Genomic DNA, 17976 nt, shown 5'->3' on the forward strand with positions numbered 1-17976 from the left:
GTGACGTTTGGTAGGTTAGGTATATTCAATGCATTTTTGGGGCGCCTGGGTGGCTCAGTCGGTTGAGCATCAGACTCTTGATTTCGGCTCAGATCACGATCTCATGGTTTGTGGGATCGACCTCTGCATTGGGCTCTGCACTGACAGTACAGAGCCTGCTTGAGATTCTTTCTTTCTCTCTCTCTCTCTGCCCCTTCCTGGCATCCTCTCTCTCTCTCTCTCTCTCTCTCTCAAAATAAATAAATAAACTTAAAAAATGCATTTCAACTTGATATTTTCGACTTACAATGAGTTTACCAGGACATAACCCTACTGTAAATTGAGGGAGAGCTGTATTTATCTTTGGTTCATGCTTAGAAAGTTGTTCCTCAACTCAAGGATGTATTCCAGTAGATAGTTATCTATATTTTCTTATATCACTTTTATGTTTTCATTATAATGCGAGACAGAAATCAAAGATATTTATTTCCAAATAATCGGTTAGTTGTCCCCAGATCATTTTTTGGACTCTCGCCACTAATTTGAAATATGTTGTTTATTTACTAAACTATTAGATACACTTAAGTCCATTTGGAATTTACCGTTTGGTTTCGTTGGTGTAGTCATCTATTCCTGGCTAGGGCTACTACTTCAAGTAATGTCACATCATGCATGTAAAAATGACAGGGCAATTCCCACTCCCCCACAAGGCTTTTACAAGAATTTCTCGACTTGTTTTGAATATTTAGCATTCAGATGAATTTTAAATCATTCTGTCAAGTTTTCTTAATAATTCTATCTTGATTTCAACAGGAATTGCATTAAATGTGTAAGTTGAGAAGAATTAACAACTGTCCACTTAAGTTTTGGGAACTAATCATCAAGCCTACTTTCATGTGTCAGTATAGTTTTATTGATTATCACATCATGGGGTCTTTTTTCTCTATTTTGTATTCTAATCAGTCATAGCTGATATATGGGAAAGGTAATGATTTTTTTAAGATTGATTTTACAGCTAACCCACTGATGGAGCCCTTAATTTATTCCAGAAGCTTTACCTTACTTGTTGTTTGTCTACTTAATCCACCAGACCCTGAAAGAGGGCTGTCACACACAGCTTTCTGATTGCTACCTGGCTTCCTGTTACGGTTCTTACAATATTTTTCATTACACAGTATTAAATTGGCATTTGGATCCTGATTAATGTGATTCTTCCCAGGAAGATAACTCTGCTTTGGCTCTGCTGACAAAACCAAGTTTCAGAGACAGCAGAACTGAGTTAACAGAGCTGCGTCCTAAGCCTTCTTGGAATTTCTAACTTGTCACTAGGGTAGGAATTTCTCCTACATCATCTCTGTTAGATATTAATCCAACTGAGGCTCAGAAAGTCCTAGTGATAGAAAACAATATAATTCAAGTTCCTAATTCCATTTGAGAGGACACTTCAAATTTTTCAAAGGTTTTCATTTGAAACACAATCTACCTAGTCTGTCTTTTCCCTATGCTTCCTGAGAAACTCGACCTCTTTCTTTAGCACATACCCTCAGCTCTTTTTTTCTTAGACAACGTGGTTAACATTTCCCACCTCCCGGTCACTGTCCCCTACCTACACCTGCCCTGCTTTCTGAGGATATTGAGTGGGCAGACCTCACACAGGCCAACTAAATGGTCCGTGTCTTTGTTCACAGGATGTCTTTTAGGCCAACCCTCTCCCGTCCTGCACTTGGTTGTTTTCTGCAAATTTGATGTGTCCTTGTTGAAGCTCATCTTAATTGTTTTTTTTACCTTTGTTGTCTGCCTAAGCCATGTGAAGACATTTTTGTCATTCATCTCACTCATCGAATAATTAAGTTTCCTGTCTTGTGCCATCTGTAAAGTGTAATAGGCGTGCCTTCTAGGGTCTAGGTTCAAGTTGCCTACAAACATGTTGACGTGGCCAAGGCTGAGGAGAGAGATTTGGCAGCATGACCTCGGGTGTTTCCTTCCAGGTGAGACATAAATCAATGCTCTTTGGACGTAGGTGCCCAACCTGTTTCAAAAACAACCAGCCTTATTAATAAAGTTATGCAATGAAGGATTTGGTCAAAAGTCTTCGGAAATAAGAGGACAGTAGTGCCCAGAGTTCTGGTTGACCCCCCAGCGCTGTGGTCAGTTACGGGCACAGTGCCACAGTGGAGCAGGGCAGACGGGGAGAAGCCAGGACCTGGACCAAGGTATGGCTCTGGGAGTGACCCACATAACGGGCTGGGGTGAGGGGGCATTAGAACTCACCGCAAGGAAAAAAGGGAAGCATAGACATTTGCTCAGCTCATGGCAACTGTGTGGGCCTTGGCTTCCAGAGGGTGTGTGAGTGGGAAAGCATGTGGCACATGTGTACAAGTATTCAATGGTCTACTTGTGTGACATAATTTCACGCGAAGCTGGGTGCATTTTTCCAGTTCTAGCAAAGGGGCCTCAGGGGTAGTGACAAAACCATGAAAGATCCGTCCAGTGACTGTATGATAGCCAGAGGAAGGGGGGCTGAGTAGGACACCTTGAAGGGTGTCAGCTTCGGGACAGGCAGGGAGAGAATAGTAAGCTTTCGGGAGAGAGGAGTAGCCAAAACATGTGCTGAAGATTGGGTGCACCTGCCCGTAAGTAAGGCTCCTACTGGGCAGAGTGTTGGTGTACAGGTGACTGTCTTTGGGTCTGATGGTAACCCTGGTCCAGTGTGCTTTGGCCAGGGCACCTGGATCATGTGACATGAAACACAGAAACCTCTGCCGGTGGGATTGCCTATAGCCATTCTCCGAAAAGGCTGAGGATGTTCCTCCCACACCTACTGCTCCCAGAACTACAGCACGCTGAGCTCCTTTAAGAGGAATTATGTGTAAGATAGGATGTGCCTAAGCCAACTGGTTGCTCTACAATCAGGAGTCAAGATGGACCTCCTGCTGGATCAGTAATTAAAAGAATTTGAGCGAAATCCTTCCTGGACATGAGATGATCTGCTCCGTGACCTCGAAAGGTCACTCCCATTTCCCTAAAGTCATGCAACTCCGAGAAAAGCAACCAAATAAGGATAAATATATAGCAGGGCTTGAAATAGTAAATCTAATTCTACTGTAAGTCAGTCTATTTTGGTTTCTCAACTATACCAATTCAGAATGTGCTTTGGGGACTGCATTTTTCTTCCTAATTGACTGGAATGAAGTAGATTATTCATGACCATTTTGGCTTCCCCCCTCCCCAACAAATAGCTCTCTTTCTTCTCTCTTATAATGCGAAGAATAGCTCTAAATTTGATGTGGGAAAGTGAGACATTATTTTTGGCCTGAGTAGAATGAAAGTTTCGACCCCTGAGTGAAATCTGGTCTTCACTCTTCTGACCACCCAGTAGGTTCAGATTAACTGGAGAGTGGAGACATTAAATTTTAGATCTGATCCTGAGCTGCAAGAAGAAGGAGAGGTATTGCTTTCTTCCCTCTACGCAGAATAACCTCATTTCTCCAAACGGAGTGACAATCAGAGTTTGGCGGGGGGTGGGGGGGGGCAGAGTAGAAACAATCCTAGTGACTGACTAGGTCAGTGTTTCTCAAACTATAGTCTAAGGTACACGAGATATTCCTAAACGGAGGGTTCTTTGGCCAAATACCTTAGAGAATCACTGCTTACTGTGTCCTCTTGAAGACTGAGAAGCCTCGAAGCAAAGAAACCTGTTATATTTTGTTTGCCAGACTTATTCAATCACAAAACCTTTTTCCCTTCTAGGTAACACCTGACAGCTTCTGGAAGTGGCATGCTGTGAAAGATACTTTGAAGAGTGCTGATCTATGCAACCCTCCCTTCATATCATGGGGGAGGCAAACGAAGCCCGTATTAAGACATGTGGAGACAATGGTGACCTTTACTGGCAGGGTTGGGAATTAGCTCCTGGCTTCCAGAGAGCTGGTCTAGTCTCTCTCTAGCACCTTGAAAATGGCATTGGTAATGGTGGTAGCTTTGATGTATCCCCTAGCACATTTTCATTGTCTGGAATTTGAGGTTGTATTTATTTATAGAGCGCTCAGCAATGAATCCATCAAATGCTTTGAATGTTTTAAAAAGGGCATTTGGCCCTGTACCGTTGATCTAAATAAGAGATTCTCTTTTAAATGGCATGTAATTTACTACATGGTGAAATATTTTATCATTCTATATAACCACATTCTAAGAGGTTATTACTTCTACACACAAGAATAAATCAAAGGGGGCAAATCTCAATAAAATACGTTACCAAAATGGAAGTATTTTCCCAGTGAGAAGTCACCATAGATGCTTCTTTTGTAGTACAGAGAGAACAATAGTTGGTGAGCCAAAATTACAAAAAAAAAAAATTGTCCAAAGGCCACAGATGTATTTTTTAATGGAAATTCAAGTAGTTTAAGTGCCCAAGAACTCTTCAGAAGCAACACTTTTCTGACTCATTCTCTGAATTCCAAAGGCACTTTGCATCTATGAGCATTTGAGCGCCACAAAGTTGTTCCTGAGACACTAGCCCTAGATACTCTGGAATGTTTCTCACATTTTTGTTTCTGTCTTAATACAAGGTACGTTCCCATCAGTTGGAATATTTTAAATTGGTTCCTAACCTCTGGATACCACGTTTCCAAATCCAGTACTGGCCCAGGTGGTACCATCTTGTGCACCAGAAAAGGTGGCCCTTTCCAGAGGCAGTTGGGATCCGTGCAGGGCACATGGCTTGCTGAGCAGAGCGCAGGTGGGGTTTCAGACCCTGTCCCCTGGGATGGAGGCTCTCGTGCGGATGAACAAGTCACACCACTAAAGGAAAGGGCCTTGTCTTCTTCCTTCCCTCCTCTCCAGCCCTCCGCCCCTGTGAGCTGATTTCCACCTGCAGACCCAGCCTTCATCCTGACCTGAATCAGGCTCTATTTACAGACTTTGTACCTCGAAACCCTCCTTGCAGACTCAGCACCAGAATCCCACTGACTCTGTCCTCCTGACTGAGCTCCTAACTGTGGTCTCTTTATCATGCCCTTGCTATCTTGATTGGGTTGTGCCTTGCATTTACCCGATACTATCTTTGTGTCTTCAGTTCCGCCAAGGGTCAGGACGCTGTTATTCATGGACACATTTCTTGGTGCTGCTACCCTTCCTGCTAAGTTCTGAACTCCCTTCTCCGCCCTGGATTCTGGAACACCATGTTAATTACTTAGAAATCCTACATCAACTCACAAGTAGACCACCACAACTGCAGACCTGTCTTACCATGACCCCTTAGGCATGCGCTTTGTCCCCCAAGACAAGCCTACTTGCCTCTGAATCATTTGTGGGGCTTCAGTTGCTGAGCCTACTTCTGGGAAATAGTCCCTTCCCTCTAAATCCCAAGACCTGGACAGTCCAGGCTCAGCACAGATGCAGGCCGATCTCTTAGGCTCTCTATATCCACATGTACAGCAGCAGCTGCTATTCAGAGGGGTGAGTGACCTGAATGAGACTCATAGGCAGACTTCACAGGCAGGAAATAGAAAAGTGGCTCCATATTTTACTTGTTAAGGCAGAAAGTAGAAGAAATACAGTCAGAGAGAATATCAACCCCAAACATGGCAATGGAAAGATGCTTTGGTAAAATTCTCACTGACTTAGAAAATCGAGGGTCATGGAACTCTAAGCTCCAATAAGCCAAGGGCTAAGTCCCTTTTCTTCAACACAGTAAATCCAGCACCTGAGACCATAATAAGCACTTAGTTATAACTTGCTGAGAAACTAAAACCAATGTAAACACCGTATTTGGTCAAAAAAGGTTTCACCAGTTTATGCAGTAACTCCTTCATTATACACGTGGTAGAACCTGTTTTTAGCCCCTTTGTGGTTTATAATCAGAATAGGACAGAATAAGTCATCAAAATAAATACAATAAACACAAATAAGCATTAATGACATAAGGGTTGATATTACATATCTTCCTAGTAAATGTGAATGAAACATATGTGCCTGTGTATGAAATACTGGCAAAATGAGATGCATAGATGGAAATATATTTCACTTTTGGCAGTGGTGAAGGGTTTTTCTCTGACTGGGACATACATGGGACTAAAAATAAGAACGCCTTTTATTTCCAGAATCCTTGACAATTTACAAAATGCTTGAACACATGGGATCCTATCTGATCCTCACAAGACAGAGGAATGTCGTTAGAGGAAATTGTATGCATCACTCTTTTATAAGAAAATACTGGTGGCTCGTGAAATAGAACAGCTTTCAAGAAGATTTCTGGCCTGTCATTAACAGGAACAATCCAACCGATAGCATGAAGGGAGATAGGAAAGATACTCTCCCCAAGAAGGAAAAATTGAAAGGAAGGTACCTTTAATGGCAACTTGCATTTACTGTGATGAAGACAGACTTCTATTATTCAACCGGGGGCCGTTATAGAACACTATTCTAAGAGATACGTAATGAGATGCCGGAAGTGAATAATGAGATGTGAGCTTTGAAAGTCAAGTTGCAGCTCACTGAAGAGGAATTATTACCATACTTAGCACTTATATTGCACTACATTGATTGTAGTGCACTTCAAGGTGGTTATAACTCTGGGAGTCCAGAGCAGATATTGGGAAGAATTCAAGAGGCTCTGATCACGGCAAAACTGGGGATGCAAATCTGGCAAGGGCTCTCAGCCAGCCTAGCGTCTCTCCGTGGGACATATGTTTCTCACTCTTACTTCCTCGCTTTCCGAGAGTGTTGTCATTGGATATCCTGCTGGAGACTTCGGTGAGTTACTCTGGAAACCTACATAATATTTCTATTTACACAGGAAAAAAAAATCCATTTCTTTAAATGATGTGATACATTTTAAAATTATGTTTATTGTTTTTCTTCCTTTTTTTTCCTTTTCATAAAAGTAATACAAAGCTCTTGCTATATTTTTTTCAAACATTATAGAAATACGTAAAACTGTTGCTTTGGTCGGCATTTTGCTTATTAGGGCAGAAAGTAGATGAAATGCAATTGGAAAGTTTCACCTCCCCCCTTCCCTCAAGGTAACCTCTGTTAATAATTCCGTGTAGTGTCTTTTCTTCTATGTACACACTTAATTAGACAGTAACTTTTAAAGATCTCTGCACTCTATTTTTGACAACTATCTTATATCAAGTAGCAGTGAGAAGAATGACCAATATGTGACCTTTATCAGATTTAAAAAAGAATGCAGCCTCCTACTTTAAACAGGGAGACATTGAAGCTGCAAAGACATGTTTTAAAAATAGATGGGAAAAAAGCCCATCAGTGTTTGGAACTAGAGAGAGCTAGGGTACCCACATTCTGGGAACTGTAATGCTAACAGGTTTTCTCGCTGTCGAAACTTGAAATAGAATCTACAGGGGCCCAAATGTTTGAAATAAGTATGTGGTCAGATGCATAGATGGTATGGACTTTCAGCTGACTAAAACAAAAACCAAAATAGCAACAGAATCTGTCTCAGATGAGCTCACTTTCCCAGCAGCCTCTTTGCTTGTAAGACATTTCTATTACATTTTCCTAAAAGGGAGTCATGCTTCCATTGAAACAACAGTTCTGCCCACATTGCATGGAGCACCAAACTTCTGCAAATTTCTCATCTCTCGTGTCCATGCTTGGAATATGTCCCGTCTTGCTCTTCAGAACTAACATCCCAATCTTGCGGAGACACTGTGTTCCAAATATTTACAAGTCACCTGTTTGGAGCTTGCATCGTGCTTTCTTGTAGAAATCAATATAGGTGGGATTTGAGGGTCCTGAGAGCAGGCCAGGAATTAGACTGTATGTGACCTGACTGTGTGAACTGTAGACATATGAGATCTTGGTTAACACTGTCCTTATTCTTTTATTTTTGTTTTAGTTAATAGATTTTATTCTTTTAGAGCAACTTTAGATTTGCAGAAATATTGTGTAGAGTGTAGAGTTCCCACATACCGCCCTTCCCCCCGCATCCAGTTTCCCCTATTATTATTATTTTTTTAATATGGCTAATGGGCATTGAGGAGGGCACTTGTTGGGATGAGCACTGGGTGTTGTATGTAAGTGACGAATCATGGGAATCTCCCCCCAAAACTAAAAGCACACTGTATACACTGTAGGTTAACATTGTCTTTGAGATGTGTTTAATTGGGGTGCCTGGGTGGCTCAGTTGGTTAAGCGTCCGACTTCGGCTCAGGTCATGATCTCACGGCTCATGAGTTCAAGCCCCGTCGGGCTCTGTGCTGACAGCTCAGAGCCTGGAGCCTGCCTTGGATTCTGTGTCTCCTTCTCTCTCTTTCTGCCCCTCCCCTGCTCACTCTCCGTCTCTCAAAAATAAATAAAAACATTAAAAAAAATTAAAATGCATTTTACTTAAGCATCCTAATTTGGGATACCTGGAATGTGATTCTAATCTCAAGGCCAAGGACTCCCTATCCTTGCTTCATGCAGGTTTCCCAGGCCTTGGACTCACTATCTTCCAGAATCTGGAATGGAGCAAATGGCAGGAGCCTAGGAACAGTGGGGAGTGGGATTGTAAGCTCCTCACACAACAAGCCCACCTTGTCCAAGGAGTTCTTGGTCTCTCCAAGGTGTGTATCTGACGAGGATCCTCAAAGTGCCAATTGTTCACCTAAGGCAAGGACTACCTGTTGGTTTGCTTTGATTGCCTTGTCGCCCTCTGTGTCCTGGGAAACTGAGCTTACACGTAGGAAGGAGGAAGCTGTCCTTTACCTTTGGGAGTTAGAATGAAGGTGGGTGTTCACCTCCTGGAATGAAAGCAGACAGGGGTCCAGCAGAGTTTGTATTTATTGCCTCAAAATGGAGACGAGCTCTAGAGCACAGGATGCTGTGTCATCCCTACATTTAAAAGTCTCTTTTCTGCTCCTTACAGTAGAGAGCAATTTAACCCTTAAAATACAAAAAAATTCTGCGGTTTTGCTGGGGGGAGGAGAAAGACAGCAAAGACAGGGGGAGTGAGGGAGCCTGCACGGTTTCTCTCTGAACAGTTTTGGGAGAAGAGAACTCCAGGTGTTAAAGTAGATGGTGTAGCTTCAAGAGGTACAACCTGGGAGAGTAAAGCAGGGAGAAGGGCTTCTGTAAGTGGAACCAGCCGCATCAGCCTCGCCTGGAAACTTCTTAGACCTAAAAGTTCTCAGGCCCACCCAGACCACTGAGTCAAAACTCTGGGAGAGAAGCCCTTCCAGGGGATTGCACTTATCAAGTTCGAGCTTGAGGACCACGGGGCACAGGATAAGGATTTGAGTAGAACTTCTTCTATGTATTCCTTTTTCTTTTTCTTTTTGACCCCCTTCACCCATTTCTCCTACCTTCCACCCCCTCCCTGCCTCTGACAACCACCAATCTGTGCTTTGTATCTATGAGCTAATTTTTGTTTCTTCTTTTAGATTCCACATATAGGAGAGATCATACGGTATCTGTCTCTCTTTGTCTGACTTCTTTCACTTCACATAATGCCCTTGAGGTCCATCCACGTCACAAATGGTAAGGTTTCATTCATTTTGTGGCCGAATAATATTATTATACATGCATACCACAATTTCTTTATCCATTCATCGACTGGTCTGCATTTAGATTGTTTCCACGTCTTGGCTCTTGTAAATAATGCTCCAACAGACATCAGGGTGTAGCTTTTCAAGACAGTATTTTCATTTTCTTCAGATAAATAGCCAGAGTGGAATTGCTGGAGCATATGGTAGCTCTATTTTTAATTTTTTGAGGAGCATCTGTACTGTTTTCCATAGTGGCTGCACCAATTTACATTCCCACCAACAGTGTGCAAGGGTTCTCTTTTCTCCACATCCTCACCGACATTTGTTATCTCTTGTCTTTTTGATAATAGCCATTCTAACAAGTGCAAGGTGATATCTCACTGTGGTTTTGATTTGTATTTTCCTGATGACTAATGACATAGAGCATCTTTTCACATGTCTGTTAGCTATCTATACGTCTTCTTTGGGAAAATGTCTATTCAGATCCTCTGCCCATGTATAATTTTTATGGCTTTTGGGGTGGTTTTGTGTGAATGTGTTTGTATGATTTCCTTATATATATTGGATGTTAGCCCCTTATTGGGTATATGATTTGCAAATGTTTATTCCCATTCAGTAGATTGCCTTTTCATTTTGTTTCCTTTGCTGTGCAGAGGCTTCCGGCCTGTTGTAGCCCTTATTTCCTTTTGCTTTTGTTGCTTTTGGAAGCAGATCTTCTTTTATATCCTGGCTCTGCTTCTTAGCAGCTGTGGGAGTCGAGCAAGTTAGTTAGTTTCTCTGAGTTTATAAAGAAAATTAAATGAGATAACATATTTGAAGCACTTAGCACCATGCCAGACATACAGAAAGCACTAAAAACAAAAAACAAAAAACATGTTAGCTGCTATGATCACCATTTTGTACAAGAGAAAGGAGAAAGAATGGGTCCTAAAGAACTTCAACGAGTTAGTACAGCATTTACCAGTTTAAAGGGTCCTTTCAGACTCTGGCATTTTGCTTCCAAGGCACACACAGTTTAGATAAATTTTGTGTGGTTTCAGCCAGAAACAGAATAGTCCTCAACCTGACTGATCATCTGAACTCCCTGTGGAGCTTTTACACTGCCCTGCCTGGACCTTCAGAGCAATCATCTTCAGTGGTGGGCCCTGGGCATCTATAACTTAACATTTTCCATAGGCGATGCTGCAAAAACAGTTACTGGAAATTAAAAGGTATCATAACTAAAGCTAACACGTACTGAGTATCTGTGCCCGACACTATGCTAACTTCTTTATGTTGCTTCCTTTACTTCTCACAGCAACCCGTGAGGCAGCTACTATCAGTTTCTTGGTTTTACATATGAGGAAACTGAGGCAGAGAGCCTCAATAACTCAGCCAAGTTCGCACGGCAGAGCAGGTATTGAGGACCTGAGCCCAGGGTTGAGCTACTAATTGCAATTAACTAATGCATTCATTTATTCATTCACCCAAAATTTATTATGTGTGACCAGATAATAGGTTGAGAGCCAGAGAATATAAAAATGAATAAAAATCTCCATCCTCATCCTCAAGAAGTTCATGGCTTTTGTGTGTGTTCACATTGAACAAAGGACAGATTGTCTCATTTTGAAAGATGATGTCATGTGTCTGTGTTTGAGAGGCTTAGAAGATTGTTTATGACTTCCAGCCTCTTCCTCTCAGGGACCATTTACAGAATCCACCCCCGTGGGCACACCAGCCTCCCAGACTGTGAAGACTAGGCGCGTCTGGGGGTCGCCTGCACCAGCGTTTCCCCCGCGAGAAGGACTCTAGTGCAGCCTTGCAGTCCGTGTTAGCAACCCCTCAGGGTTGTCCTCAGCTGTTCTCGCTCAGTTGTATCACTCGCTGCAGTTCAGCCCGATAGCCATCCACTCCTCTTGGTAGGGCCATCAATCAAACTACCCGGGAAGGAGATCTATCGCAGCGGACCTGTGAGACGGCCTCTCTTCCAGGGATAAAACCTGTCACTTACACTTAAAGTGAAGACTGTTACGAAATTTCCCAGAAAAGTACAGAGAAAAGACGGGAGACCTGCTTTCTAGAATCGTGAAACATTAGGGCTGGGTAAATCCCTGGACATAATGTAAGGCTGCTCAGGAAACTGAGCTCCAGGATCTCAAACCTGGCTGGGACTGGGCTCCTGCTCTGGCTGGGACTGGGCTCCTGGCTCAATGCGCGACCGCTCACTGCCTCCTAGAGTCAGGGCCGAGCACTGTTTGAAAAAGACCGTATTCAAGTGCAGCGATCATCACTTTGGAGCAGGCAAATGATCCAACCTGGAGTCGGCCTGGGAGGACACCACCCTCGGGGCTGGGGTGGGGTCACCACTGGCAGCCACCTTGTTGTCCTCGCCCGTCGGCGGGGGAAGAGAGAGGGTTTGGGGTGAGCCGCCATTCCCCGGACCAGTATTCAGAACGCACAGGGAGAGGAGGTAGCGGAACCTTTGTCCTCCTCCTCACTCTCGCTTCCACCCGGACTCAGTTGGTGTCGGACGCAATTGCGGAGGCTTAGAAACATGGAGGCGGCGGGTGCTGGGGCTGGGCAGCCGTCCTCTCGTCTGGAGGCTCCGGAATCTACAGACGATCGGCTTTTCCTGATTAAAGGTGTGGTGTGGTGTGGTGAGGTGCTGGTGCCCGGGCGAGCTCACCCTGGGCCTGCGCCGAAGCCTCCATTTCCACACACACACACACACCCGGCCCTGGGAGACCTTCCCTTGGGCTGCCGCTGAGTTTAGCCGTTGGGGACGGGGATCAGGGGTCGTGCCCATTGGAATCTCCCCTGGGCTTGGGGCTGGTCCCTCGAGATGTCGTGTGTGCTGCATTTCCCCCATCACTCTGCAGCTTCTCTCGTGCCGTCCCCTTTCGAACTCCCACTATCTCGTCCCCCCCCCCCCCCCCCCGGAGAAAAACTTCATGGCACCATCCGGGTGAAGAGGGTAAGGGACCCTGCGACGATTCTCACCACTTGGAAACGGATACCTCAGGATGACCGCAAGCACCAGAGGTTTCACATTGCTATTGTTTATGTTTGGCAAGAGCTGCCTAGTTAGCGTTTCTCAAATTTCAGAAGGGACTTAAAATGTAATTTTTTATAGCTTTTAAAATTATTATAATAATTTTAAAGAGAGAGTGCACCAGCGGGGGACAGTGGCAGAAAGAGAGAGAGAATCTTAAGCAGGCTCCAGGCTTAATTCAGAGCCTATTGTGGGTCCCAATCCCAGGACCTTGGGATCATGACCTGAGCCAAAATCAGATCCCAGGCTAAACCCACTGAGTCACCCAGGCACCTCTAAAATGTAATTTAAAGGAGCGCCTAAAATGTAATTTAAAGGAGTGCCTGGGTGGCTCAGTGGGTTAAGCCACCAACTTTTGGTTTCAGCTTAGGTCATGATCCCAGGGTAGTGAGATCCAGCCCCTCCTTGGGTACACTGAGCACAGAGCCTGTTCATAATCTCTCTCTTAAAAAAAAAAAAAAAAGTCTGAAACTTATTTGTGTATGTCCTCTTAACTTAAGGTGTTTTTTTCTTTTTCCTCCCTTTAATCCCTCTCACCCTCCATGCCCTACCCCCAAAACTCTTGGCAGGTGGAGTTTTCCTTGGTACTGTTGCTGCAGCAGGAATGGTAGCCGGATTTGTTACAACATTATCATTGGCTAAAAAGAAAAGCCCTGAATGGTTCAATAAGGTTTGTGACAAGGAAATCCATTAATAGCAGTGTTACTGCTTACAGATAGCTGGTAGCACAGGGAAAGTGAAAAAAATGTTGGTGGCCTTTCATATTGTTTTAAGAAGTAAACCTGTGTCCACCTATAGATTCAAGAAGTGTACAAATTAATCGTCTTTATTTTCATTAAAGTTTTTTTCATGTTTATTTTTGAGAGAGCAAGAGCAAGCAGGGGAGGGGCAGAGAGAGAGGGAGACACAGAATCTGAAGCCAACTCCAGGCTCCGAGCTGTCAGCACAGAGCCTGGTGTGGGGCTCACACTCACAAATCAGGAGATCATGACCTGAACCGAAGTCCAAGGCTTAACCAACTGAGCCACCCAGGCACCCCTGTTTCCATTTAAAAAGATGTATTTAATTATGTGCTTTCTTAAATTTTAGCAGAACGAGACTAAATCTGGGTAATTCCCTATGAGTTGTTAGAGGCTCCAGTATTTTATGTGCCACTAAGAAAAAAAAAAAAGTAATGCCATTATTAACTCTTGACATAATACTGATCGCCAGAGGCATTTCGTTTTATTTTTTAAAGTAAACTTTACACCCAACGTGGGGCTTGAACTCATGACCCTAAGATCAAGACTCACATGTTCTACTGACCAAGCCAGCCAGGCACCAGAGGCATTTCTGTTTCAAAAATGTTAAATTGTTGAAGTAAAGTGCGTCTTGTCATCAATGAAAAACATAGGTCAGCTGCTTGAACCCAGAGACCACACATGCGTGTGCACTGCGGCAGCCCTGCTCCCCAGAAAAGGGGAGCACCTGACACACAGGTGCTCAATAAGTTTTGGTTGAATGACCATAACCTACTTATGGCAGAAAATTCTTACTCCATGAGCAAGATTGAGTGATCACTCATGTGGACATATCTACCTCATTTCCCCAGTTGGTGAGGATTTTTCTTTACGTTGAGTTGTTATTTGTTGGCATGTGTTGTCCTGTCTCTGCCCTCTCCATCCCATATGGTGTATTTATCCATTACTTTATTGCTTCAACAAGTGTTAACTTGGGGATCTTTTATGTGTCAGGCATTGTGCTTGCTAGGAGCCGGAGATACAGAGATGAGCAAAATATCTTCCCTTCAGGAAGCTAGCATCTGGTGCAGGAGACGGATATTAAACAAGTATTTACACAGTTAACTGTATAATTACAACTTGAAGAGCAGTGTTACGTGAAAATCATAAACCAGTCGAGTTCTCTTTCCACTTCAAGCTGCGGTCCATAGAAACTCTTTGGGAGATCTGTAACATCAAAACTGTTTTCATAATAACACTCAGACAATTTGTACTAATGGTATGGAAGCAGTCGGGGGTAAAGCTGCTGGTGCCTAGGTGTAATCAAGGCAGTGGCTCCAAACTACTAGCAGTCACTGTGTCTTTCATTACCATGCACCTGTAGTTTAAAAAAAAAAAACCATAATTGCATAAGACTGCCCTTGTTAAAGCAGTAAAATTATTAATTTTATTAAATCTTAACCCTTGAATGTACCTCTGTAATATTCCATGTGAAGGAATGGGCGGTAGGCGGAAAGCACCAAAGAAAGATGTGTTTCTTCAGGAAAAGCAATTGTGTGATTAAGTTGCATGCTGAACTAGGTGCTTTTTTTTCCCATGTAATATCATTTTCGTTTGAAAGAGCAACTGACACACTATAGTTACTCAGAAGTGGGTATTTGGCAGACATTTCCTTCAAAATGAACAAAACGAGCCTGTGTCTCTTCAGGCAAGCACTGTTGGTGTTTGTTGCCAGTGGTAAACTTTGAGCTTGCAAGTAAAAAGTAGATTTTAGGAAACTTGTATCTGCCATTCTGATCTTGATAGGTGCTCAATACTTAAAGGCTTTTCTGGTGAGATTGGTGGTAATATTAATGATGTGAAATTTTAAATATTTAATAAGAGGTGTCAACATTGGGGAGATCTGCATAACTTGGTTAATCAGTATTTTCTGAACGATCATAATGCATGGATGAAAGGCCCATTTGAAGTACAGAATAGACTAATGGATTTTAATGTAGCAAAGTAGAAAAATTCATCAGCGTGACTTCAGATTCCAAAGTGCAACTATCTGTGAAGTTTGGGTGTAGCATCAGAAAAGAAAGGCTATTAAAATACTCGTCCCTGGGGCACCTGGGTGGCTCAGTCGGTTAAGCCTCAGAGTCTTGATCTCAGCTTAGGTCATGATCTCACAGTTCCTGAGATCAAGCCCTGCGTCAGGCTCTGAGCTGACAGCCTGCAGCCTGCTTGGGATTCTCTCTCTCTCTCTCTCTCTCTCTCTCTCTCTCTCTCTCTCCCTCCCTCTCCCCCTCTCCCCCTCCCCCTCTCCCTCTCTCTCTCCCTCTCCCTCTCCCTCTCTCTCTCCCTCTCCCTCTCTCCCTCCCTCCCTCCCTCCCTCTCTCCCTCTCTCCCTCTCTCCCTCTCTATCTGCCCCTCCCCTGCTCAAAACAAACAAACATAAAAAAAAAAAATACTTGTCCCTTTTCTAACCACATACCTCTGTAAGGCTGGATTTTATTCAGATACTTGAAAAACATATTGCAACAGATTGAATACAGAAGCATTTATGAAAATTCATCTGTCTTATTAAGCCAGATTTCTAAAAGCTTAAGAAAAATGTAAAACATTACCTCCTTGCACTAAATTCTTTTGTAAGATAGTTGTTTATATTAAATAGGTTTACATTAATCCATATTGGCTTTATTTTTAAATGAAGTAATATATAAAACTTAAGAATTTCTTAGTTTTAATTCCTAATATATTAAATATTAATAGATATAGTCCACATAATCAGAAATCTTTGGGATCCAAGCGTAAATGGATCCTGAAACCAGAAAGTTTGAGAACCACTGGCCTTGATGTTAAATATGTTGTGTACAGCTCCACCTCCCCTCTGGGGAAGCATTTGAATTAGAGTATTACATTGATCCAGACTCTGAGAGGTAAAGGTTTGTAAAGGAGCTCAGAGGTTCTGAAGCAGTTAATAACATTTACACTGAGCAAGCACACATTTAAGGATACCACTCAGGCAGTGTACTTCAGAGTCCCTGCGTGGCAGTTTTCTCTGGCATTGATAGTGATAATGATACCTAACATTTGATGCTTGCCATGTGCTAGCTGCTACTGTAAGGGTTGGGTTCACTTAACCCCCATCTCAACCCTGTGAGGTACTGTTACTGTATTGTCCCCATTAAACTGTGGCACACATGGATTAAACAGCTTGCTCACCATGGCGATGTCTCCATCTTTGACTATTTTTGGAGAAGAAATTATTTGTAGCCACTTTTTATTTAAATAATCTTCTGCCCGGAATCTAGCTATTATTTATAATACAGATTCAGATTGCAACTCAGAACTTGAAAATGATCAGCTTTTAGTTGGGGACTGCCTACACTGCTTTTATTTCAGGAGGATGATCATCATTTCTTTAAAGTCTTAATTTCATTGTCTTAGCTGAGTCCCATGCTAGAAAACTTGGAGTTGAAAGGCAATAGTAAGTGATGAGTGAGCATTTTTCTTTGTCCTTTGTTGAACCAACAGAGAAAGGTATAAGCTAAGGTGGCTTAAAAAAAAAATACATGTACATATGTAATACATATATAATTTCCGTCCTTCCCAGGGAAATAAGGAACTTTTAAGTTTTCTAAAATAAAATTTAGGCACCTAAATTGACCTTGATTTAATAATATTTGGTTAATGGTGCTGCTTCTGGATGAAAATTCAGGCCAATTAGAAGTTAGTGAATTTATATGAGCTGTGTAGTATCCAGAAAAACGCTCTGAAACTATAGTGTCGTGAGAAAAGGGATAAGAGAGTTGTTTTATCATAGAAAATGGCTAAAGAAAAATCTCTTGAAAAATCTGGTTGGGTCTCATATCTACAAAAAAGTGGTAAGTCAGCAAATATTGAGTATCTACTGGGTCAAGGCATGGAGATCCAGATACACCAAGCGTTTCTATGTGCTACCAGTAACATTCACAGTCACAACACCTGTGCTAAAATCCTTTATTCAACAGGTTGAACAATATAAAGAAAATTATTAAAAAAAAGAAAGTCTGGAGTAAATGGAAATACATTTCTAGAAGAAGACAACGTAAATTTTCTATCTCATCACATTAGCCAATCAGTTTGATGACATTCTAATGGACTTGGAGGAATCTTGACAGAATGTTATAGGATTTTTCTGGAAGAATTATAGTAAAAATAGCAAAGAAGTTTTGGGGGGAAAAACCCAGCAATCAGTGCCTTCAGTGATGGGGTGGTTATTCCCTTTTGAAGGTGTGTTGCATTCTTACTCATCTCTAGTCACATTTGTATGCTGATAGTCTGAAAGTTGTTCTATTATTATGATTATAGATTTTTACCTTAATATTATACCTTGAAACCCAAGAAGAGAGTCATTGTTTATTTTCTCATTTCTCATTAATAGCTGCCATAATCTGAATTTCTACCGTGTGCCCGTATTTTGCATATATATTTAAAAGTCTTTGCAATGATTTAGATTTAGCTCACCTCTTTCAGGAACCCCTCCTTAAAACTTCCTCTAACTGCAGCAATAGACTAGGTGCCCTCCTCAGGGACCACGTATAGTTCTACTGTTGCACATTACATTTAGATCATAATTTTATGAGTCTGTGTCCTCCGCCCCATTGATTGAAATCTTTAATCAGAAAGAAGTTACTCTATTTACTTTTTTCTCTTCAGTATCTAGCAAAGCTCCTGGTAATTCCTTGCATATTCAAATATCTGTCAGAGAAGTTGTGACCTAAGTCCTGCAGTT

At 42.4% G+C, this 17976-nt stretch overlaps 2 protein-coding genes across 3 annotated transcripts in view; both read left to right on the forward strand.

The window, feature by feature from the left end:
* Nucleotides 1-11859: 11859 nt before the first annotated feature.
* Nucleotides 11860-17976, forward strand: part of TMEM242 (transmembrane protein 242) — a 29576-nt gene continuing 23459 nt past the window's right edge. Inside the window, exons 1-2 of one of the 2 annotated variants that reach the window (XM_015073074.3) lie at nt 11860-12088; nt 13068-13168. In XM_015073074.3, the coding sequence (XP_014928560.2) occupies nt 12001-12088; nt 13068-13168 (189 nt within the window). In that variant the 5' untranslated portion in view covers nt 11860-12000. The remainder of the gene's footprint in view (nt 12089-13067; nt 13169-17976) is intronic. The other variant, XM_015073073.3, reaches the window with a different exon arrangement.
* The window catches only part of LDHAL6B (lactate dehydrogenase A like 6B), a 29339-nt gene continuing 23459 nt past the window's right edge, over nt 12097-17976 (forward strand). The window contains exons 1-2 of the mRNA XM_053222043.1: nt 12097-12488; nt 13068-13168. The gene's annotated coding sequence lies outside the window, so the exon portion shown is untranslated. The remainder of the gene's footprint in view (nt 12489-13067; nt 13169-17976) is intronic.

The sequence above is a fragment of the Acinonyx jubatus genome, chromosome B2 (assembly GCF_027475565.1).
Source record: "Acinonyx jubatus isolate Ajub_Pintada_27869175 chromosome B2, VMU_Ajub_asm_v1.0, whole genome shotgun sequence".
Classification (NCBI taxonomy): domain Eukaryota; kingdom Metazoa; phylum Chordata; class Mammalia; order Carnivora; family Felidae; genus Acinonyx; species Acinonyx jubatus.